The sequence below is a fragment of the Mustelus asterias genome, chromosome 10, assembly GCF_964213995.1.
Source record: "Mustelus asterias chromosome 10, sMusAst1.hap1.1, whole genome shotgun sequence".
Lineage (NCBI taxonomy): Eukaryota > Metazoa > Chordata > Chondrichthyes > Carcharhiniformes > Triakidae > Mustelus > Mustelus asterias.
In genome coordinates this window covers 39181209-39205765 of record NC_135810.1, presented here as the reverse complement: position 1 = coordinate 39205765, position 24557 = coordinate 39181209, and the positions used below count along the sequence as shown (strand labels likewise).

Here is a 24557-nt window from a genome sequence, read left to right as displayed (position 1 = left end):
GGAATCACAACGCATTTATCTGATATTTCAAAACAAAACCATGGAGAGATTTGAAAACAAGGATGGGTGGCACGGTGGCATAATGGTTAGCACTGCTGCCTCACAGCACCAGGGATCTGGGTTCGATCCCAGCCTTGGATGACTGTGTGGAATTTGCACATTCTCCCCGTGTTGGCATGGGTTTCCTCCAGATGCTCCGGTTTCCTCCTACAGTCCAAAGATGTGCAGGTTAGGTGGATTGGCCATGGTAAATGTGTGGAGTTACAGGGATAGTGCAAGGGAGAGGGCCTGGGTAAGATACCAGTCAGAGCATTGGTGCAGACTTAACGGGCCGAATGGTCTCTTCTGCACTGTAAGGATTCTATTATTCTATGAGAATTTTAAAATCAAGACATTATTTGACTGGAAGCCAATGTAGAATCCCTACAGTGCAGAAAGAGGCCATTCGGCCCATTGAGTCTGCACCAATGCTCTGACTGGTATCTTACCCAGGCCCTCTCCCTTGCACTATCCCTGTAACTCCACACATTTACCATGGCCCTATCCCCATCAACCCATGTAGGTCCACAAGCACAGGGATCATAAGGGAACTGTACTTGCTGTTAGAATATTCTTAGTATTGTTAGACTAATACAAAATACTTAATTAGCTTTCAGAGGAATATGAAACAGAAGTTTTTTTCAAACACATCTTACTGCTCTGGTTTACATCTTCCACAAGACCTTTCAAGAGACTAAATCATGCAATGTTGCATTACTTCCTGTGACGATGTACATAGTATATGAATAGCATATTAAACAATTAAAATTATCCCATTACCAACCCAATATCCAATCTAACATTACTCCTCTCCCACCCATCTTCCCCCCTCCCCCCACATCGTCATCTGTCACAGCTTATCCTCTGATATCAGCATCTCCGCTGTTTGGCCATTCACACCTTCTATCCTCTCTGGACTGCCTTTCCCCTTGTTTTTGTGGCTATGACTCATCTTTCATTTCCTCACCCTACAGTATAAATATCTCTCACTTTCTATGCCTTTTAGCTTTGACAAAGGGTCATCTAGACTCGAAACGTCAGCTCGTTTCTCTCCTTACAGATGCTGCCAACCTGCTGAGATTTTCCAGCATTTTCTCTTTTGGATCCAATTTAATATATTGCACTACATCTCCCCATGTCTCTGATTCCTGTTTCTATATTATGCAGTCGATAATCTTATTTACTTTTCTTAGTTCCTCATCTTTACTCCATTCTTATATAAACCGTCGCTGTGGTGATTTCATAAGTCTAACAGGTCCTCTTCTCCTTTGGAGGGGATCGGGGATTTGAGTCCTGGGGGTGTTCCCCTACAGTATGCTGTGCAGGAGGGGAATGAGTAAATCACCCAGGTTGTCATTTGAATTAACAGATAAATGCAGCATCTCTGGCTAGTTGGAGTGGGTAAGTAAAAACTTCCATAGCATAGGAGGCTACTTATGTATGGCAATCAGTGTGCACCTAGTGTTCCATCTCACCTTGCCATGTGCTGTTTGGATAAGATAGGACCGTGGGTGTAGTGTTTCTTCAACAAGTTGTCCATAACAAGCTTGGTGATTGTGTGTGGGAGGGCAGCAATGAATAGCACAAGTAATACAGCGTGCTAACACCTCTTCCAGCGACTTTGAGAGACTTGGTGACCAAACAGAATATTTTGTTCTGGTTCAACATTTTGCGATGTCCAAATGTCCTTGGTTCAATTGTTGTATTATGTCAAATCTCAGAACTCTTGGATTGACCAATGTCTTGTCATGGATAAATGAATCATCAACTATGCTGAAGTATCCTCTTTCAATGTTCATAGTATTGTCTGAGATTGGGATTGTGAGGCATGTAGGTTGGCCATTCTTTTACACAGTACTCTCTGACCTGAGCACATTATACATCAGATTTCTGTTCATCTCTGATTTCATTCACTTGCTGATTTGTTGCTGGTAGATTTGTTGTTGTTGCTGGTACAGTGTTTCTACCTCTTCAACAAGGGCTGCATCCAAAAAAAATTGCAGCATGCTGCTGTAGAGAGGGACCTGGATGTCCTTGTGCAGGAATCTCAAGGAGTTGGTTTGCAGGTGCAGCAGGTAATTAAGAAAGCAAATTGAATTTTGTCCTTCATTGCTAGAGGGATGGAGTTTAAAACAGCGAGATTATGTTGCAGCTGTGTAGGGTGCTGGTGAGGCCACACCTGGAGTACTGTGTACAGTTTTAGTCTCCTTACTTGAGAAAGGATATACTTGCTGGAGGTGGGTGCAAAGGAGATTCCCTAGGTTGATTCCGGAGTTGAGAGGGTTGGCTTATGAGGAGAGACTGAGTAGACTGGGGCTATTGTCATTGGAATTCAGAAGAATGAGGGGAGATCTTATAGAAACATATAAGATTATGAAGGGAATAGATAAGATAGAAGCAGGGAAGTTGTTTCCACTGGCAGGTGAAACTAGAACTAGGGGGCATAGCCTCAAAATAAGGGGAAGCACATTTAGGACTGACTCGAGGAGGAACTTCTTCACACAATGGGTTGTGAATCTGTGGAATTCCCTGCCCAGTGAAGCAGTTGAGGCTACCTCAGCATCCACAATATGCCCAACTGTTTTTAAGGCAAGGATAGATAAATGTTTGAACAGTAAAGGAATTAAGGGTTATGGTGAGCGGGCAGGTAAGTGGAGCTGAGTCCACAAAAAGATCAGCCATGATCTTATTGAATGGCGGAGCAGGCTCGAGGGGCCAAATGGCCTACTCCTGCTCCTAGATGTTCTATTGTTCTTATCACCTTGTTTGGGCCTTTGCATTGGGATGCACAATAAATCATCCGTTCTATTCTGCTGTTTTATGGAACATACTGTCTTTGCATCAAACCTCATCATCCTCAGTCTGAATCTTTGTACTCATGGAGGCACCTTGTTGACCCTAGAATGTGAGTGTGTCACTAAGGGCTTGTGGTCTGTCTTTATCTTCAAGTAGAGACCAAGAACATTATCTGTGAACTTCTCGCAAGCATATGTGTTTACTTCTCTATCAGAGAATCCCTCTGCTCAGTCCCAGTCCGAATGTAAAGTAAATTGGTCCATGCTTTTTATCCACCTGTATCTGAAACAGTACAGCTGCAAGTCCTGTGGAAAATGAATCTCCAGCAATGATAGTGAGTAGCTCAGTGTCATAGTGAGTTAAAATATCAGGTGATATCAGCATCTTTTTGATTTTCTCAGAAAAATCCTGTTGTTATTCCTCCAAGCACTATGTATATCTTATGAAAACAGCTGCCATAATGGCTCATTGACAAACAGATAGGTTCGGCAGGAATTTTCCCACTTGGTTTATCATACCCATGAATCTTTGGAACTCAGTTAAGTTGTGAGGAGCTGGAAACTCCCTGATTGCGCTTGTCTTCTGTGGATCAACTCTGACACCAAAAACATCCACAATATGCCCAAGGAACTTGAGAGTCAGCTGCAAAAAATCAGATTTGTTGTTGAGTGTAAGCCTTGCTCCCCCTAGGTGTCACAGGACAGCCCACACTCTAGTGTTATGTTCTCTCTGAGTTCACCCTTAGATAGGACATCATTCATGTGACATATGATTCCATCTAGTCCTGAGATGTTTGACATTGTTCTCTGGAAGATTTCTGGCACTGATGTGATGCCAAATGGTAACCTGCTGAAACAAAACCTCCCAAACAGAGGAATGATGATCATCAACAACTTGGATTTTTCACTAAGGGATAGTTGCCAAAACCACTATTTGCATTGAGCTTCATGAAGATTAAACTCTTTCTCAATTTAGCTAACTTCTCATCACAAACGAGATAGTATGAACTTTGTGTTGAACTACTTTGTTCATCTGGATATGATTTACACAAATTCTGATCGATCTGTGGGATTTGGTACCAGGCCTATCCCTGAGCGCCAGCTTGCTGGTTCTAACACAAATGAAATAATCCCCTGCTTCAACAGACGCTGGAATTGTACCACCCTGCCCGCCACGGGAATCGGAGCGGGCAAGGGCGGACAATGGGAAGGTCCGTTGACCTCGGGTGGGATTTTCCAGTCTCAGGTCGAGCGAGACCATAAAATCCCGCCCAGAGAGTCAGTTTACTTTATTACTTTTGGCAAGTGTGGATGAGGAACTTTCCTTCATTTCCAGATGTAAATTGATGTGTTATGCTGTCTTCAGCTTTCCTAGTCCTGTGAAAAGTTTTGAAATTTCAGCTTTGGAGTTTTTGGGTTGATCTTCTCTGCTTTCTAATTTCTGTACTCTGCGAATCAGATATAAGTCAGTATAGGCCTCCCTGTTCAAAAATGTGCAACTCTGGTTCTGAATCACAGACAACGGGTGCAAACTTATGGATCAGGGAATGTAATGAGCTGTTCGTAATTCCATTGACTTCAGCGTGACCAGAAAATCCTGCCATTGGGAGAGGCTGTAAAATTCAGCCCAGTGCTTCTGTTATTTTGTTCTCTCTATGTTGGAGGATTGCCTTCAGTTCTCCTTTGACTTGAGTTCTTGAATATTCCACCCTGAACTTATAGTTTTTTCCATGATGGCTGAAGAGAGCTTCACTCCAATCATGTTCCAACATCAAAAAGAACCAAAGCTGCTGCATCTGTGTCTAACTTAGCATGTCTTTAGCTAGGAGGGGACATGAGAAGTCCTTGGCGGGTCGGATCAAGGAAAACCCCAAGGCTTTTTACTCTTATGTGAGGAATAAAAGAATGACCAGGGTGAGGTTAGGGCTGGTCAAGGACAGTAGTGGGAACTTGTGTATGGAGTCAGTAGAGATAGGTGAGGCGATGAATGAATACTTTTCTTCAGTGTTCACCAAGGAGAGGGGCCATGTTTTTGAGGAAGAGAAGGTGTTACAGGCTAATAGGCTGGAGGAAATAGATATTCGGAGGGAGGATGTCCTGGCAGTTTTGAATAAACTGAAGGTCGATAAGTCCCCTGGGCCTGATGAAATATATCCTAGGATTCTTTGGGAGGCAAGGGATGAGATTACAGAGCCTTTGGCTTTGATCTTTGGGTCCTCGCTGTCCACGGGGATAGTGCCAGAGGACTGGAGAATGGCGAATGTTGTTCCTCTGTTTAAGAAAGGGAATAGAAATGACCCTGGTAATTATAGACTGGTTAGTCTTACTTCGGTGGTTGGTAAATTGATGGAAAAGGTCCTTAGGGATGGGATTTACGACCATTTAGAAAGATGCGGATTAATCCGGGATAGTCAGCACGGATTCGTGAAGGGCAAGTCGTGCCTCACAAATTTGATTGAATTTTTTGAGGAGGTAACTAAGTGTGTTGATGAAGGTCGGGCAGTTGATGTCATATACATGGATTTTAGTAAGGCGTTTGATAAGGTCCCCCATGGTCGGCTTATGATGAAAGTGAGGAGGTGTGGGATAGAGGGAAAGTTGGCCGATTGGATAGGTAACTGGCTATCTGATCGAAGACAGAGGGTGGTGGTGGATGGAAAATTTTCGGATTGGAGGCAGGTTGCTAGCGGAGTGCCACAGGGATCAGTGCTTGGTCCTCTGCTCTTTGTGATTTTTATTAATGACTTAGAGGAGGGGGCTGAAGGGTGGATCAGTAAATTTGCTGATGACACCAAGATTGGTGGAATGGTGGATGAGGTAGAGGGCTGTTGTAGGCTGCAAAGAGACATAGATAGGATGCAAAGCTGGGCTGAAAAATGGCAAATGGAGTTTAACCCTGATAAATGTGAGGTGATTCATTTTGGTAGGACTAATTTAAATGTGGATTACAGGGTCAAAGGTAGGGTTCTGAAGACTGTGGAGGAACAGAGAGATCTTGGGGTCTATATCCACAGATCTCTAAAGGTTGCCACTCAAGTGGATAGAGCTGTGAAGAAGGCCTAGAGTGTGTTAGCTTTTATTAACAGGGGGTTGGAGTTTAAGAGCCGTGGGGTTATGCTGCAACGGTACAGGACCTTGGTGAGACCACATTTGGAATATTGTGTGCAGTTCTGGTCACCTCACTATAAGAAGGATGTGGAAGCGCTGGAAAGAGTGCAGAGGAGATTTACCAGGATGCTGCCTGGTTTGGAGGGTAGGTCTTATGAGGAAAGGTTGAGGGAGCTAGGGCTGTTCTATCTGGAGCGGAGGAGTCTGAGGGGAGACTTAATAGAGGTTTATAAAATGATGAAGGGGATAGATAGAGTGAACGTTCAAAGACTATTTGCTCGGGTGGATGGAGCTATTACAAGGGGGCATAACTATAGGGTTCATGGTGGGAGATATAGGAAGGATATCAGAGGTAGGTTCTTTACGCAGAGAGTGGTTGGGGTGTGGAATGGACTGCCTGCAGTGATAGTGGAGTCAGACACTTTAGGAAGATTTAAGCGGTTATTGGATAGGCACATGGAGCACACCAGGATGATAGGGAGTGGGATAGCTTGATCTTGGTTTCAGATAAAGCTTGGCACAACATCGTGGGCCGAAGGGCCTGTTCTGTGCTGTACTGTTCTATGTTCTATGTCTAGTTTCCCACTACTCGGATATCAGCATTCCAGTAGATTCCATTAGTTTCTGTCCCTCCCAGGAAAAGCACCTTAATATCATAGACATCATCTACTTCATGCATTGTGCCACCTTTTAAAGGCTTCCCTATGTATGTCCTCTGTACAGGCTTCTTGCTGTGGCACTTAACCTGGAAGTGGACCACCTTTTTTCTCTGCCCCACTAATAACAGTGATCTTGGACTGTTGATGGATGCTCTTCCTGTCTCCCCTGCTTTTTATGATAGCTTTTCCTTTTTTAATATATTTGATATACTTGACTGAGTCAGCTACTTTTGAGCTAGGGCTCCCCCATCATCTCAAACTACAGCTTGATTCTGTTTCCTGATCTCAGCTTTTCTGCTCAGTTGAATTGCCTTTATTAAAGTTTGATTATCTCTCAACTGCAAGTTGTCAAAAGACATTATCCAACACTGTCTCTGTTCAGTTCATCTTTCAAGCTGCCATACTCACAGTGCTCTAAAAGTCTACACAACTCGTTTATGTATGTTCCCCTTGATATTGGGTATGTTTTTTAAAGTTAAGTCTGCTGAACAATATTCTTTCTCAGGTTGAGGCGAGAGTATCAATGTGCTTTGATTACTTCATTGTACATGACTTTCTCCTCATCAATAATCTGTGCTGAGGATATCATCCAACAACCAACAACGTGGGCGGCACGGTAGCACAGTGGTTAGCACTGCTGCTTCACAGCTCCAGGGTCCCGGGTTCGATTCCCGGCTCGGGTCACTGTCTGTGTGGAGTTTGCACATTCTCCTCGTGTCTGCGTGGGTTTCCTCCAGGTGCTCCGGTTTCCTCCCACAGTCCAAAGATGTGCGGGTTAGGTTGATTGGCCAGGTTAAAAATTGCCCCTTAGAGTCCTGAGATGCGTAGGTTAGTGGGATTAGCGGGTAAATATGTGGGGGTAGGGCCTGGGTGGGATTGTGGTCGGTGCAGACTCGATGGGCCGAATGGCCTCCTTCTGCACTGTAGGGTTTCTATGATTTCTATGATTTCTAACCTTCCATCCCATACAACATCGCAGTGAGCTTCCTTCACTACAAGGCTCTACATGGTGTGATATCAGGCAAATCTCCAATACCATTTTGGCGATGCTTCTGCTTGGTTAAGTCTTGGAACTTTCTCAAAGCTTTCAGGCAATGGTGGAGAGTTCTCCATCATTATTTTTACATGCTTCTACCGTACAATATTAATGACTAGTACAAAATGCTTAATGAGTGTGTAAAGGTATAGAATACAGGAGCTTTATTGGAACACACCTTTCTGCTCTGGCATTTATCCTACAACTGGCTGTGTGACTAAATCATGTGATGTTGCACCATTCCCTGTGCTGATATGCACGGTATATGATCAGCGTATAAAACAGTTAGAATTAACTCATTCAGAACCTAGTATCCAATATAATACATTTTACTCCAGCTGTGAGTTAAGACAAGAGCAGTAGATGATTTCAAGTTTACAGTTGTAAAAGCAGTAGAAAAGCTGAGATTAGGCAGTCGGGCAATGTTATGGAGTAGAAAGAGGCAGTCTTAGTGATGGCACAAATATCAGGTTTGAAGCTTATCTTGGTATCAAATGTAGCACCAAGGTTGTGAACAGACTGGCTTAATCTCAGGCTTTTGCCAGTAAAAAGGATGGGGAAGTTGGTAGCTAGGGACCAAAACAATGGCTTCAGTTTTCCCAATTCTTAATTGGAGAACATTTCTGCTCACCCAATACTGGATGTTAGGATAGCAGTCTGATAATTTCGTAACAGTGGAAGAATCAAAAGTGGTGTGGTAAGGTAGGGCTGGCTGTCATAAGCATACATGTGAAAACAGGAGCTGTGCCTTCCTATGATGTTGCCAAGGGACAGCAACAGGGACTGAGAATAGATCCTTGGGGTACACCAGAGGTAATGTTGTGGGAGCAGGAAGAGAAACCATTGCAAGTGATTCTCGGGCTACGATTAGATAGATATGAATCCAGCCACATAAGAACAGTCACACCCTGCTGAATGACAGAGGATAGGTATTGAAGGATGATGGTGTGGTCAACTGTGCCAAAGGCTGCCAATAGGTCAAGAAAGACTAGGAGGGAAAGGTTACCTTTATCACAGACATTGTCACATTGGATATTTTAGGATTAACTATTCATGCTTAACCAGGATCATGATATTTTTGATAATCTTTGCTCCACCTTGTTTAGACAAAGAATTTATAACTGTTCATTAAACTTTATTTTTCCTTTAGATACTGATGTAGAAGTTGCATTTCAGCTTTCTATTTTCATTTCTATTTTTTTTCCATTTATAATTTTGTTCCGTATGCCTATTTTTTGTCTGATATGCTAAACATTGGCAATTAACTCAAACAGAAAATCCAATCTCCTTCATTCAGCCTTAAAATACTGCAAAATACTCCAAGTGGCATATAAAAATTACAGTTGAATTCCTGTACTACATTTAGTTTATTACGTTTAAGTTTTGCTTTCATCTAAATTAAACATGCTTACATCCCCTATCAGAAAAAGTCCACCCAGATAACGTTAGATGCAAATAGTTTTTTTAGAATTTAGTGTAAAATATGGGGTATTTATTTTGGCTATGTCTTTGTTTTTTTTTCTAATTGGTTACTTTCATTACTTAACTGTAATAAGTTTACCAACCTGCGTAATGAAGTTGGTTGAGAGCCCAGACTCCCATAAAAAGACAAAGAACAAAGAAAATTACAGCACAGGAACAGGCCCTTCAGCCCTCCAAGTCTGCACCGACCATGCTGCCCGACTCAACTAAAACCCCCTACCCTTCCGGGGACCATATCCCTCTATTCCCATCCTATTCATGTATTTGTCAAGATGCCCCTTAAAAGTCACTATCGTATTTGTTTCCACTGCCTCCCCCGGCAGCGAGTTCCAGGCACCCACTACCTTCTGTGTAAAAAAAACTTGCTTCGTACATCTCCTTTAAACCTTGCCCCATGCACCTTAAACTTAGTAATTGACTCTTCCACTCTGGGGAAAAAGCTTCTGACTATCCACTCTGTCCATGCCCCTCATAATCTTGTAGACTTCTGTCAGGTCGCCCCTCAACCTCCGTCGTTCCTGTGAGAACAAACCAAGTTTCTCCAACCTCTCCTCATAGCTAATGCCACCCATATCAAACAACATCCTGGTAATTTTTTTCTGTACCCTCTCCAAAGCCTCCACATCCTTCTGGTAGTGTGGTGACCAGAATTGAACACTATATTCCAAGTGCGGCCTAACTAAGATTCTATAAAGCTGCAACAGGACTTGCCAATTTTTAAACTCAATGCCCTGGCTGATGAAAGCAAGCATGCTGTATGCCTTCTTGACTACCTTCTCCACCTGTATTGCCACTTTTAGTGACCTATGTACCTGTACACCCAGATCCTTCTGCCTATCAAGGGCTGGATTCTCCAAACTCGCCTGCAACTGGGATTCTCCAGTCTCTCTGCATTGAATGGAGGTTTGACTGAGCGCCAGATTCTCTATTTGCACTGGCAGCGGTAGTGGGGCATGAATGGCCAGAGAATTCGGCCTAAATTTGTTGACCACAGATGCAAAGAAGTGAAAACTTTGCCTGATTGACAGACTTATGATGTTACAATAAGCTATTTTTGCATTTTGTTAATGGGTCAATATTTATTTACACAAGATAAAAAGGTGTCAAGTGCTTATAACTTAAATGTCTGGATGATTAATACCTTAATAGGGTTGCAGCAACAGTAGCTTTTTTTAAAGAAAATTATGAATGGGTGTTTTTAAGCAGTTCCACACACATAGGATGCACTGCAAAATAAAAATAACTTTTGAACAAGCTGAGGTGCAGAGAGGCTCACAAGGTGAATCTCAGAACAGGGCAACAGGCGGATGCCACTCTCCACAGAGTTTACATTGGTTGAATGGGCCTGGAACTATAGTTCATGGGTGAGATTTTCTGGCCACGTTCCAAGATCTTAAATTCCCACTCAAGGTCAACGAACGGGTCTGCCCCCACCCGCTATGATTCCCGTGGTAGGCAGGGTGGGAAAAGTCCGTCCCATGACTCCTCTGAGGATCGGGGAACCATGAGTCATGAAGAAGCTGGCCTGACTCAATGAAAATTGTGAGGCTTTGAGATTCCAACCCAACAATGGAGTTGGCTTGGTTGAGAATACTGGGTGCAGGCTTTTTTCCTGTAACCTTAGCCTAGACCAGCAAAAATTGAGGGTGCCTGTAATGGTGTGGAATCCCAGAATCAGGTCCCTCCTGCAAGTTTTAAATGGCTCCAGATTTCTTAGCTCTGACAATTCTGCTCATTATCTGGAAACTAATAATAAACACCAATCATACTAGAAGGTTCAGGCTCGATCAGCAGAGATCAACCCCCATTCACCAGCAGTGCTTGCAACATTGGAGATTAATCTTTATTTTTTGGTGACTCCATGAAAATCAAAAGGAAGTTTGACAGCTCTAGTCAGGGGGAGAATATTGACCAGGGTTCCTGCACCTAGTTCCTGCTGAAAATTATTGGACCGCAGATGGAAATGGGAATAAGTTTGGGTGTAGTGTTTTGGTCCAGCCACCACACCTTACCCCTCCTCCCAACTTCCACCCACTGACATAGAATGACGAGATGACTAAAACTCGCCAATGGCAAACAAAATGCAGTATTAAAGACACTAGAATCTTTGAAACTGCACTCAACCAAAAAGAGGCTGAAAGAAGGGGCAAATATACAATACAAACTTTTTTAAAAGCTCCATAAATATTAAACTACTTTGGCACCTATTTCACTTACAAACATTTAAGTAAAGCAGATCCATAGGAAGTGAAATTATTATTTTTTGATAGACTTATTTTCTTTTATCCACAGTTCTGACTAAGCCAAGGCCTCACAGCGATGATTACAGCACAATGAAAAAGATTCCTCCGCCAAAGCCCAAAAGAAGCCCCAACACTCGACTGACAGGTTCGTACGAAGAAATCTACATAAGGAAACCATCTGCATCTAAATTCACAAGCACAAAGACTAAAACAGCTCACAGCACTGGAACTATTCAACGAGCTGCATCTGCTGATGGGCCCCACTACAGCATGTTAAGTCTCCATCTGTCACAGGAAGAGGATGTGGAACCTGTTTATATAGAAATGGGAGGGACTGGAGGAGCAGGTGGAAATTATCTGACAGAGGTGGAGAGTCCTGATCAAGGAGAATCTGTTTATGAAGAGATGAAATATTGTTTGCTAGAAGGCAGTTCAGGCGCTTCAATCTTTGCAAAGCCAGCAGCCTGTCCTCCACCTTGTGCAGAAAGGAAAACGCCGACATTGCCTGAGGATTTCAGAACAGGCAGCCCAACCATGACAGGCTGCCAGGAAGCAGTATGTGACATTCCACCACCATTTCCAAACCTCCTCCCGCATCGACCCCCTCTGCTGGTATTTCCTCCAACACCAGTGCAGTGTTCCCCTGCTTCTGACGAGTCACCCCTTACTCCCCTTGAGGTCAAAAGGTTGCCAGTTCTGGAAACAAATTTGAATTACTCTGTGCAATCAGATGGCATTTCGCCTGCCTCTCAACAATACACAAGCCATCAAATAGGAGAAAGTGAGCCACCAGCGTCTCCTGGGCTGGGTGTGTTCCGTATATCAGGAAAGATGTCTCCTCCCTCAACACCCCCTCCTCTTCCCTTAATTCCTACCCCTCCCTACAGGCAAGCTTCACATTTTATTTTCCCACCAGACACTTCTGCCTCTTGTTTTGCCAATACGGGAAAAGTAGTTTTGAGCACAGATGTTCCCAAAGTACCTCAGAAACCTAATCCCTTACAAGGAGGAACTTCTACAAACTCTACAAGATTGCCTTGCTCACCAGTAAAAACCTGCAGGACAGAACCTGGGAAGAATGTTTCCTCCTCAGCAGGGAATGCATTATTATTTCCTTACTCTTCCACTATTGCCAGGCCAGTTACCAGTCCTCTTGATGAGCTGAACAGTCTTTTCAGCTCAGGCCGAAGTCTTCTGCGAAAGTCAGCAGCAGGAAGGAAGATACGGGAGCAAGCAAGTGAGTAATTTAACTTATGCATAATAAATCTGAGAAGTCTACTGTGTTACAGGGAGCAAGGTTTGTCTGAGCAATGGTCTTGGACCTGGTTTAGTATCTGAGCCAGAAAGTAATAGGTTCAAGCTCCACTCAAGTGACATAAGCATCTAATGCAGCATTTCACACAGTGGTAAGTGCTGCACTGTCAGGGGCATCACCTATCAGACGAAACATCTTCAGTTTCAGGTAGATGTAAAGGATCCCAAAGCTCTATTTAAAGAAGAGCCGGGAGTTCTTTCTGGTGTCCTCACCAACATTTAACCCTCAGAAAAGTAAAACAGATTTTCTAGTTGTGCATCTCATTGCTGTTTTATGGGACCACATTGACTGCAGATGATTGCTACATTTTCCTATGTTACAACTATGACTGGAAAGCACTTTGAGACATCCTGAGGTTATGAAAAGTGTGACATAAATGCAAGTTCTTTTTAATAGGCTCCAGGCATTTCATTGATTTACATGGACAAGCATCAAATAAATATCCCCACCTAATAAATAAATACCATTTAAAGGAAATACTTGTATTCATAAAATGAATTTTAATACCATAAAATACTCTATCCCATCTTTAAGATATCTCAAAGTTGTCTTCTCTGATTGGTTAGTTTTAAAGTGAATCACTGTTGTGCAAACAAATCAGATTGCAGACAGCTGTATCCCACAAACAGAAATGTGATAAAGGACCAGTCGTCCTTCACTGATGCTGCTCATTGCTGGAAAAATAATGTCAAGCCACTTTCCTGCTTCGTTCCATGTAGAGAATGATTCTTCAAATTATATTTGCAGGAAGTTTGGGTTTGATTAATAAATGCATTTTCTAAAAGTGCGACAAACAAAATAAACAGGAAAAAAGCTTTAAATGTTTACTGGGGGAAGCACATATGGGAAAAAGAACACTTTTAGTTTACTTAGATGTTTAGTAACCATACAATAGCTATAACTATTAGCGTTCCATATTTTTCCTTCAAACACAAGTAATAAGTCTCCTTGCATCTAGTGCGTATGAAAAACAACATTTGTGCTAACCTCATAAAGTGATTGGCTGGGAATTTCTTTGAATCTAATCACACTCTGTTACAGTAATTTTGCCATCATTCTCTGTTTATCATGTAAACAGTGTTCTTGCCACATTAGATTTCACTGGCAGAACGAGAGCAGCTCCGAAACTATCAACGATTGCCTTCAAAAGCCTGGTGCAAAAGGCAGTTACCAGTTTCATCAGCTATGATCACTACCCAAAATCCTGTTTGCCTCTTGGATCAAGCTGTCAGCACATGTCAGCACACCATTATGGTGGTGGATGTATGGCTATTTTCAGAGCAGCAAATAACAGTTGGTTGATGACAATAATTATCCACAACATCATTCCATCCCTCCTCTTCTCATGATGGCAAGTCATAAATCCATTCATTGCCACAGATACTAATGCCGAAATCTTGCTGCTATTTATTCCAGCGGGATCTTACAGTCCTGCCAACTGTGCACCTCCGCCATGGGTTTTCCAGCAGCAAGGGGTTGTTCATTGGGAAACACCATTGATAACTGTGGGACCAACAAATAAATAAGAAAATATATAAATGCAAATTATTTCTTTCATTAAACAGTTTGTTGCTCAACTAAAGTGAATATATTTAAATTGGTCTTTGTGCAAAGTATACGATACAAGAGTAAATGATCTTTTATGTCCAGCAAAAATATCAGAGCCGACAAGTCTAGCTTAATGGTAAGTTGAGTCCTCAGGGGTTTAAGAATTCCAGAAGACATCTCTCCTTGAGAGGTTGAAGGGTATTAAGAGAATCCTTTTTTAAAACAAATTTCATCAATAGCTTTGGAAATTAGAGGGAATGATTGGAAAGTATAATAGAATTTTAAGTGCTAAACATAAAAGATCATTTACTTCTGTGCCTTATAGTTGCACAAAGACCAATTTAAATATCTTCACTTTAGTTGAGCTATGAGCTGCTTAATGAAAGAAAGAACTTGCATTTATATATTTATTTATTGGATGAGAGTGTCATTGGCTAAGTACCATCTATTGTCCATCCCAAATTGCCTGTTATATGGCACCATTGTGGAAAGCAGGTTAAGATCAAGAAATCTGCGTGCATTGAATTTCTGCATGGCCAATTTCTCTGCTGATCGTTTCAACAGAATAAATGAGCATAAATTGTTACCTGAACAACCTTTTCAAAGTCAAATATATGCATGAAAACTGTTAGCAGTCCTTGTAAAGGCTGCCAACATCTTTATCCCCATGCACAACCACTTTGCTTTAAATGGCTAGCATCTTTAATTCCTCTCTAAGGTGATATCCAAATCCAACCTGGCTCTGAAGATCACTGTGCTATACTACTGGCTTGTTCTTCACAGGGCTGATAATGACTGGTGCTGAAAGAATAGACTGACCTTTTTAATGACTCAAAGCATCCAAAACACTGGAATATTCTGCCAGTGACCTATTTATCTGATACAAAACCTTGAAGCCTACTGAATGTACAACACCACTAAATCTAGTTCATTGAGCCTACATGCTAACCACGTACAAGGCTCCATTCAAATTTATGAAGCTCCGGCTTATATAGCTGGAGTGCCTGAAAAGTGTTCCTGTCACTAATATCATTTCAGGTAGGTGCTCCAAGAGAATACTGTCAAAACAAATGGTTCATTTTTTCTCCCTGTGCAACCTACTCTTCCATTTCATTTGGCACCTCCACATGCCTAGCTTGCAAAGGATAATCCTTAAAAGGGTCATTGTTCTCCAAGCGATATTCGCTGCAGCACTTTGCTAACTGCAGGTTCCAGGTAATGTGAGTCCCAATCCTCATGACATTCCTACTTCTTTAAGCTTGCCTTGCAATGTTAGTTATGTTGGCCTGGTGAGATGCAGGTGCATTCTTCTGAGTCTTCTCGGACTTTCTTAGCCGCATCGATTTTAAGATCATTCAAGGAATAATTATGTTGCTTATTTTAGGGTGGCACGGTGGCACAGTGGTTGACACTGCTGTGTCACAGTGCCAGGGACATGGTTTCGATTCCCGGCTTGGATCACTGTCTGTGCGGAGTCTGCACGTTGTCTCCATATCTGCATGGTTTTCCTCTGGATGCTCCGGTTTCCTCCCAATGCACCTAACACGTTGGTTAGGTGCATTGGCAATGCTAAATTCTCCCTCAGTGTACCCAAACAGGTGCCAGAGTGTGGTGACTAGGGGATTTTCACAGTAACTTCACTGCAGTGATAATGTAAGCAACTTGTGGCACTGTAAAACTTAATAAATAAACTTAATAAATATTTTACATTTGTTGGCTTTGAATTTAATCTGCCATCACTTTGTCCACTTAGAATTTTGATCCAACTCATCCTTTGTAATAACAGAACGGCTTTTATCTTATTTTGATTTGGTACTCTGGAGTCACGAGGACAAATTGCACAATGCAGTATCGTGGTTAGCAATCCCAATTCACAGCACTACATTCTTTCCAGCCTTTTTCTCCTATTTGCATTCTCAAGCGAGACTCTGTGTTGGAGCAATTAAATAGTTTTATTCAATTGCTTATTTTCAAATCTAACCATCTGGAGCCACCACATTAATCACATCTTTCCAATCATTTTTTCATGCTGGTTTTGGCAACCATTTTTCTTCCTCATTCAGGGCACTATGCGTAAATAAAACGAACATTTCTTATCTGACAAAAAGCATTACACAGTTCTGAAAGCAAAGTTGCAAATTCAACCTGAGAATTGGTTAAGTGATGTCATAACGAGGTGGACAATTTTATTTCTAAGCTTGTCCATTGTATTGGCTGAGGTGAGAGCCACTTAGGCCTCAGGTAGTGGGAATTTTCGGCTTGCTGTGAGGGGGGAGAAAGGATTATAGAAGTTGTAGTTTTTACTATTCTCCTGTGGAACTACAGTTTTCAAAGTGCGCCATTGTCCCACTGCACACCATGACCAGCTAGAAAATCAAGAGAATGTGCAATTGCTGTTCATGAATTGTGTGTGTGAGATGCACCTTAGGAGTAGCAGGGTGTGAATTTGTACCCACTGCGAGTACAAACAGCGATGCAGACGCAAAATCTCATGAGAATCAGAAAACGAGATTCACACCAGCAAGATCTCATTTTCTGATTTTCCCAACCCTCGCTGATGATGTAACATTTCAAAACATTTGATAAATTTAAAATGATTAGTGGACTTCTCTGCCATATCAGCCCCCCATTTCCCCCCTCCACCACATTTAGAATTCCTCCCAGCCAACACGTCGTCATGTCAGTGAGGTTTACAACTGCTTTTTAAAAATCTGAAGCAGTTGAGGGGAACCTTCCAGGTGCAAACAGGTAAGGGGGAGAGGGGCATGCCCTTGCCCCTGGCTCCACCTTGCCAACGTGACGGCATGGACCACACCTCCAGATTTTTTGTGCACAGAGTGCCGCATATCTGGAGAGTCAGCCCAGCTGGAGAGCTGCACGTCACTTTTCTCACATCAGCCAGTACTGTTTGCACTGAGTGGAAGATTCTGCCCACAGTTTTTACAATCACTAGTGAAGTAGTACTGAGCAAATTGATGGAACTGTGGGCTGACAAGCCTCCAAGTCCTGAGTGACTTCATCCTAGGATCTTAAAATAGGTAGCTAATGGAGTAGTAGGTGTATTTGTGTTAATTTTGAAAAACTCGCTAGATTCTTGAAAGATTCCATCAGACTGGAAAGTAGCAAGTACAATTCAAGAAAGGAAGGAGGCAGAAAATGAAACGATACGCTATTTAGGGCGGCACGGTAGCACAGTGGTTAGCACTGCTGCTTCACAGCTCCAGGGACCTGGGTTCGATTCCCGGTTTGGGTCACTGTCTGTGTGGAGTTTGCACATTCTCCTCGTGTCTGCGTGGGTTTCCTCCGGGTGTTCCGGTTTCCTCCCACAGTCCAAAGATGTGCGGGTTAGGTTGATTGGCCATGCTAAAATTGCCCCTTAGTGTCCTGGGATGCGTAGGTTAGAGGGATTAGTGAGTAAAATATGTAGGGATATGGGGGTAGGGCCTGGGTGGGATTGTGGTCGGTGCAGACTCAATGGGCCGAATGGCCTCTTTCTGCACTGTATGGTTTCTATGATTCTTAGTTTAATATCTGTCATGAGGAAGGTTGTTAAAATTGATCATTTAAGGAGGTTATAGATGTGCACAGAGAAAAACACAAGATAATCAAGAAGAGTCAGCGTGGTTTTGTGAAAGGGAAATCATGTTTGATAAATTTATTGGAGTTCTTTGGAGGAGTGACATGCACTATGGATAAAGTGAAGCCTGTAGGCATACGATACTTGAATTTCCAGAAGACAACTGAAAAGTGCCACATCAAAGGATACTATGCAAAATAAGAGCTAATAGTGTAGGGGGTAACATATCAACATGGATAAAAGATTGGCTCACTGACAGAAATCAGAGCGTATGCCTATATGAGTCTTTTTTCTGATTGGCAGGATGTGACCAGTGGAGTCCAGCAACAGTCTGAGCTGGGTCCTCATGTTAATGACTTTGATGAGGGAAGTGAGGGCATAGTAGCTAAATTTGGAGATGACATAAAGATGGTTAGGAAAGTATGCTATGAAGAGTACATAAGGAAGTTGGATTTCGATAGGTTGAATGAGTGATCAGAAATCTGGCAGATGGATACAATGTGGGAACATGTGAAGTTGCTCACTTTGGCAGGAAGAATAAAAACAAAATACTGCTTAAATGGAGAACAGCTGCCGAATTCTAAGGTGCAGAGTGATCTAGGTGTTCTTGTACAAGAGTCACAGGAAGTTAGTTTGCAGATATAGCATGTAATTACGAAAGCTAATGAGAGAGCAATTAAATGTAAAAAGTAAGGATGTTAAGCTGCAGTTATGCAGGGCATTGATGAAACCACATCTCAAATACTGGACAGAATTTTAAGCGTGTGTTCGTCATCAGCATAAACAGTGACGCGGAACCAAAACCTTGTCAGGAAATTAGATTCTCGCCAGCGAGATCTCTTTTCCCGATTTTCCATGCCCTCTGCCCATGGCACAATGAGGTTCCTGCCCGGGAAGGTCGGAAACCTCATTTTAATAAATTATAAGATCATTAATGAACCATCCTGCCATCGCTCTCCCCCTCACCGAATATTTAAAATGTGCTGGCGTGGCATTGCACCAGCATGATTTGCAACAGCTCTGTTAAACCGTGACCCTGACAACCTCCCTTCCAAAGGGGATATCGGAGGTGAGCGCACTGGTTCGCCACCACCCTACAGGGAATCAAATGGAGAGGGAGTACTGGAGAGGATGTGGGGGCACTAGCTATGTCATTCTCGAGGGCCAGGGATTGAGTCCTGGCAGTTTGTCAGGTGGGGGAACGGTGTGGAGGTTGTTTGTGGACCTCTGTTATTATGGTGCTGTTGGTCTCCAATGGGTCTGGTGCTTGGTGGAGAGGGTGGGCCTTAGTGTGGACTTTGCACAACTCAGGTTGCCCATGTTGAAGTTTAAGCAATGGTTTCTCGGAAACATTGCCTTTCTGCGGTGGCAGCTAGAAGTGGGTAGAGTGGGAAAATCCACAGGGTCAGCACAGGGGGCAACTGCAAGGTCCCAGGGCGGGGTTCAGTTATACTGTCAGAAGGTTGTCCAATTTTGGAACTCTCTGCCTCAGAAAGTGGGGTCATTGAATATTTTTAAGGAAGAGGTAGATAGATTCTTATTAGGCAAGGAAGTCAAAGGTTATCAGAGAATGTGGGATTTGAATCACAAACAGATCAGCCGTGACCTTATTAAATGGCAGAGCAGCTTGTGGTGCCCAATGGCCTGCTCCTGCTCCTAATTCATAAATTCATATGTAATTTTTCAAAGTTCTTCTTGGTGTGTGAAATGTGGCCAGCAAAAACAAAAGTTCATTGCTCACTTTAGTGTGCAGGAGGCCTCATTATTCCAAAGAATACTTCACATATACGACTCTGATTACATTTTTGTGAAGAGCCATTGGTCAGTTTACCATGTTACAGACACTATATAAAAACATATTGTTGGCCTTGTGTCACAATCCCTGCTCTTATTTCCTATAAATATGTCTGTCAGTCTGTACAATGCCTTTTCACTTACTTAATTTATTAGACACATTTATTAGCATCCCCAGTTTTAATATGGGCCTTTTCCTTATGTCCCAAATTATTCGCATTATCAAAATATAACACAGATATCGTATCCAAAGTACTGCCATTTTGATTGGTAGATGCTATCTTTCTAAAATTAGCAATGTGTTCCGGTTTAGCAATGCGTAAGTTAGAGGGATTAGCGGGTAAATATGTGGGGATAGGGCCTGGGTGGGATTGTGGTCGGTGCAGACTCGATGGGCCGAATGGCCTCCTTCTGCACTGTAGGGTTTCTATGATTCTATGATTTCTATGGTTAATGGAATATTTCTGCATTACTTGAGACATAGATGATCTTCGGCTTTCCTACAGAACTTTCTGATTTGTTTTGATTTATTATTGTCACATGTATTGGCATACAGTGAAAAGTATTGTTTCTTGCGCGCTATACAGACAAAGCATACCGTTCATAGAGAAGGAAACAAGAGAGTGCAGAAATTAGTGTTACAGTCATAGCGAGGGTGTAGAGAAAGATCAACTTAATGCAAGGTAGGTCCATTCAAAAGTCTGATGGCAGCAGGGAAGAAGTTGTTCTTTGAGTCGGTTGGTACGTGATCTCATACAATGAAAGAAGGTGGAAGAGAGTATGTCTGGGGTGTGTGGGGTCCTTGATTATGCTGGCTGTTTTTCAGAGGCAGTGGGAAATGTAGGCAGTGTCAATGGATGGGAAGCTGCTTTGCATGATGGATTGGGCTTCATTTATGACCCCTTGTAGTTTCTTGCGGTCTTGGACAGAGCATGAGCCATACCAAGCTGTGATACAACCAAAAAGAATGCTTTCTATGGTGCATCTGTAGAAGTTGGTGAGAGCTGTAGCAGACATGCCAAATTTCCTTAGTCTCCTGAGAAAGTAGAAGCAGTTAGGCACTACACTACCCGGCTGAAATTTAATAGATAACATAATATGGAAAGGAATAAAGAATGATTGCATTTTCCTTAAGAACCAATTGCATAACTAGTTAAATGATTTTAAGAATTATATAAAACATAACTGCACAGATGTTACATCTAAAATGTGGGGGATATTTATTTTGGTAACCTCATTGCTGCTAACTCTAATAAAAATAACAAATCCCTAATTAAATGACTACAATGTTGTACATTTGTGGATGAGTTCCTACAGGCTGCGAGTAATGGATCAAACGACTGCTCCCTGGGTCAGTAATATAGTTACTTACAGTCTTAATGCACAATGAACACACAATCCATATTATTTGGCATTGAGGTCAGCTGTAGCGTAAGGAAGCAGGTTGTTGGACTGACAGCACATGTACATGACGTGCTAGGCTTATTAACGCTTCAAAAGAAACATGTTGATGAAGTTCATGTCACACACTGCAGTCTCACTGCCTGAAAAGTTCATAGAATCATAGAAATCATAGAAACCCTACAGTGCAGAAGGAGGCCATTCGGCCCATTGAGTCTGCACCGACCACAATCCCACCCAGGCCCTACCCCCACATATTTTACCCACTAATCCCTCTAACCTACACATCTCAGGACTCTAAGGGGCAATTTTTAACCTGGCCAATCAACCTAACCCGCACATCTTTGGACTGTGGGAGGAAACCGGAGCACCCGGAGGAAACCCACGCAGACACGAGGAGAATGTGCAAACTCCACACAGACAGTGACCCGAGCCGGGAATCGAACCCGGGACCCTGGCACTGTGAAGCAGCAGTGCTAATCACTGTGCTACCGTGCCGCCCAAATATATATTGAGTTCTGCCAGAACTCAATATATATTTGAAGTACACATTGGATCTGCTTAAGCATTTATACATTGCTGTTTAAGGGAATGTCTATTTGATAGTCACCTGAAGTCTGTTGACCGAGCAGTTTAACAGTTTATTTCAATCTGCCCCTGGGTTTCATAACTGCAACTAATTGCATTTTCTTAAAGATAGAACTGGTTTTAGTCCAGGGAACTATGAGCTGACACCAAATAGGATGTAAATTTTCCTCATAGAATCCTACCATGCAGAAGGAGGCCATTTGGCCCATCAAGTCTGCACTAAACCACAATCCCACCCAGGCCCTATCCCCATAACCCCACACATTTACTCCAGCTAGTCCCCCTGACACTAAGGGGCAATTCAGCATGGCCAATCCTCCTAACCCGTACATCTTTGGACTGTGGGAGGAAACAGCAGCACTCGGAGGAAACCCATGCAGACACGGGGAGAAAGTGCAAACTCCACATAGACAGTGACCCAAGCCGGGAATCGAACCCGGGTCCCTGGTGGTGAGGCAGCAATGCTAACCACTGTGCCGCCCCATCATGCTAGGTGGGGATTGTGCAAGGTGAGGTGAAGTTCACTCAGTTCAACAACTCAGCCAGTTGTCTAAATACAACATAAAAATTAGTGTTTATTTCAAGATCTTCGGATACTCAGCAAAGAAACAAAACAAATAAACACCTAGATCTTCTTTGAGCCTAACTTTACACACAATATATCTCCTTTAAACCTGGATGGCTAATCTGTTTCCCATGGAAAACTAAACACACAGAATCCAACATCAACAGTCTTTCGGTAAGGTAAGGCCAAAATATAGAAATAAACATCTATATTTCAAAATATTATTTAAAATGCTGCAGTATGTGCAGTACAGTGACACAGTGGTTAGCACTGTTGCCTCACGGCATCAGGGTACCGGCCTCAAGTCACTATCTGTGTGGAGTTTGCACATTCTCCCCGTGTCTGTGTGGGTTTGCTCTGGGTGTTCCTGTTTCCTCCCACAGTCCAAAAATGTGCAGGTTAGGTGGATTGGCCATGCTAAATTGACCCTAGTGTCAGGGTAAATATGTGGGGTTATAAGAATAGGGCCTTGGGATTGTGGTCGGTGCAGACTCGATGGGCTGAATGGCCTCCTTCTATACTGTAGGGATTCTATGATTCTATAAAGGGATCTGTACATGAATTGCAAAATTGTCACTTAGAGGTACATAAAGTAATTAGGAAGGCAAATGGAATTTTAGCTTTAATTACCAGAGGGAATGAAGTTCAAAAGTAGGGAAGTCTTGCTGGAGCTGTACAGGATGTTGTTGAAAGCACATTTAATGCACTGTTTACAGTTTGGCTAACCTTATTTAAGGAGGGAAATACTTGTGTTGGAGGCAGTTCAAAGTTCACCAGGTTGATTCTGGGGTGAAGGCATTGTTTTATCAGGAAAGGTTGAGTGGGTTGGACTTATACTCATGGGAGATTCTTAATTAAATATTTAAGATTCTGAGGGAACTTGACAGGGCAGACATTGAGTACATGTTACCCCTCATGGGGAAACCTAGAATTAGGGGTCATAGTTTCAAAATAAGATGGGGAGTCAAGGGTATGGAGAATAGGCAAGAAAGTGGAGCTGAGACGAATCAACCATGATCTTACTGAATAACTGAGCAGGCTTGAGGGCCATATGGCCTACTTCGGCTCCTATTTCTTATGTCTCTTTTACTACTTTCATCCTTTTAAAAGGTGAGAGACAGAGCTTACCTCTGCCTTGGCTGAAAAGCAAGACAATCCAGCCATTTATCATTAACTACAATAACAGAGTTGCCCATGATACATGGAGTATGAGAAATAATGGACTTGGCTCATTTTTAGGCAATATTCTCCTCATTCCTCAAGTTGGAATTTTCAACATGGCATCCTTCTCAAATTCCAACCCTTCTTCCTAAACTGAAACCTGAAGCACTTCCTGTTGCTAAAAGAAAAACTGCAAATAACTAACAGATTAGGCTCTTTTGTGAAAGGTGGAGGGGATCAATCATGTTGCTCAATTATGAAAAGTTTCTTAAAATAAGCTACCATGTTTCTATGATTAATAGGGTTTCTTAAATTATTTTCTTCATTCCCGGATTGACATAAAATGAGTCAATTATCTTTGAATAAATTCTTCAGAGCTGTTCTGCAATATTGCTGTAAGGCTCCTTTCTACTCAGAGGCATATCTGTTCTCCAATGATACGACACCACCTGTATAATATGCAAATAGGTTAGGTTGACAATGTTGCATTTTCTGATTTTTCAGAATTGTAGTGTTTGTAAGATTGAAACATTTATGGAAAATATGCTGTCAGTTTCTTTAATTTTACTATTTTTGTCTTTATTTGTCGTTTATTAGGCACAAATAATGAAGGGAGCCTGAGTCTGTCTAACAGAGAAGAGAACTGTGGAATAGGGAGTATATCAGAGACGCAGGATAGAAATGCTAATAATCCTTTGACCAGCTTGTCTCCTGTGGTAACTGCAGCTCCAGCAGTGGAGAATGGGAATCAACTTTTGAATGGTAATTTGTATTTCACTTATCAGTGAGATTTTACAGCTGTGCATGCAGTGAATATTTGGAAATGAAAACATTGTCCAGAAAAAAAACATATTCTGCCTCTCCTCGAGATCCGATGATCTCCACAAGTACTCTAAAAGTTGTAAAATCCTAGAGGGCCTGCGAGCAGCAATACACGTGTCACTTAAAAGTACACTTGAGTGGGAATTCACGACTCTCATGATTTCCTGGATGTTTGGAATGGGAAGTAGCAGAACAATCAGTACTGTGCTGTAAGACTCTGGCACATGCTATTTGTGTATTTATGATCACGAAACCTGATTTTTTTCAAAGTTTGCAAAGTTTTGAGAATGAAAATTTGAATTACTAAAGCTGAAGTCTGTTGTGTTCCCTTTGTCTTGGTCTTTTAAAATACCTTAATTAAGTGTATAACAGAAACTCTTTTTACAGTATTCACGTTAATAGAAGGACATGGGTTTTGTCTACT

General features: G+C 42.3%; 1 protein-coding gene across 2 annotated transcripts in view; it reads left to right on the top strand.

The window, feature by feature from the left end:
• The window catches only part of myo16 (myosin XVI), a 427463-nt gene that overhangs the window by 401849 nt on the left and 1057 nt on the right, over nucleotides 1–24557 (top strand). For both annotated transcript variants that reach the window (XM_078221662.1, XM_078221663.1), the window contains exons 29-30: nucleotides 11412–12599; nucleotides 23909–24073. In XM_078221662.1, coding sequence (XP_078077788.1) covers nucleotides 11412–12599; nucleotides 23909–24073 — 1353 coding nt within the window. The remainder of the gene's footprint in view (nucleotides 1–11411; nucleotides 12600–23908; nucleotides 24074–24557) is intronic.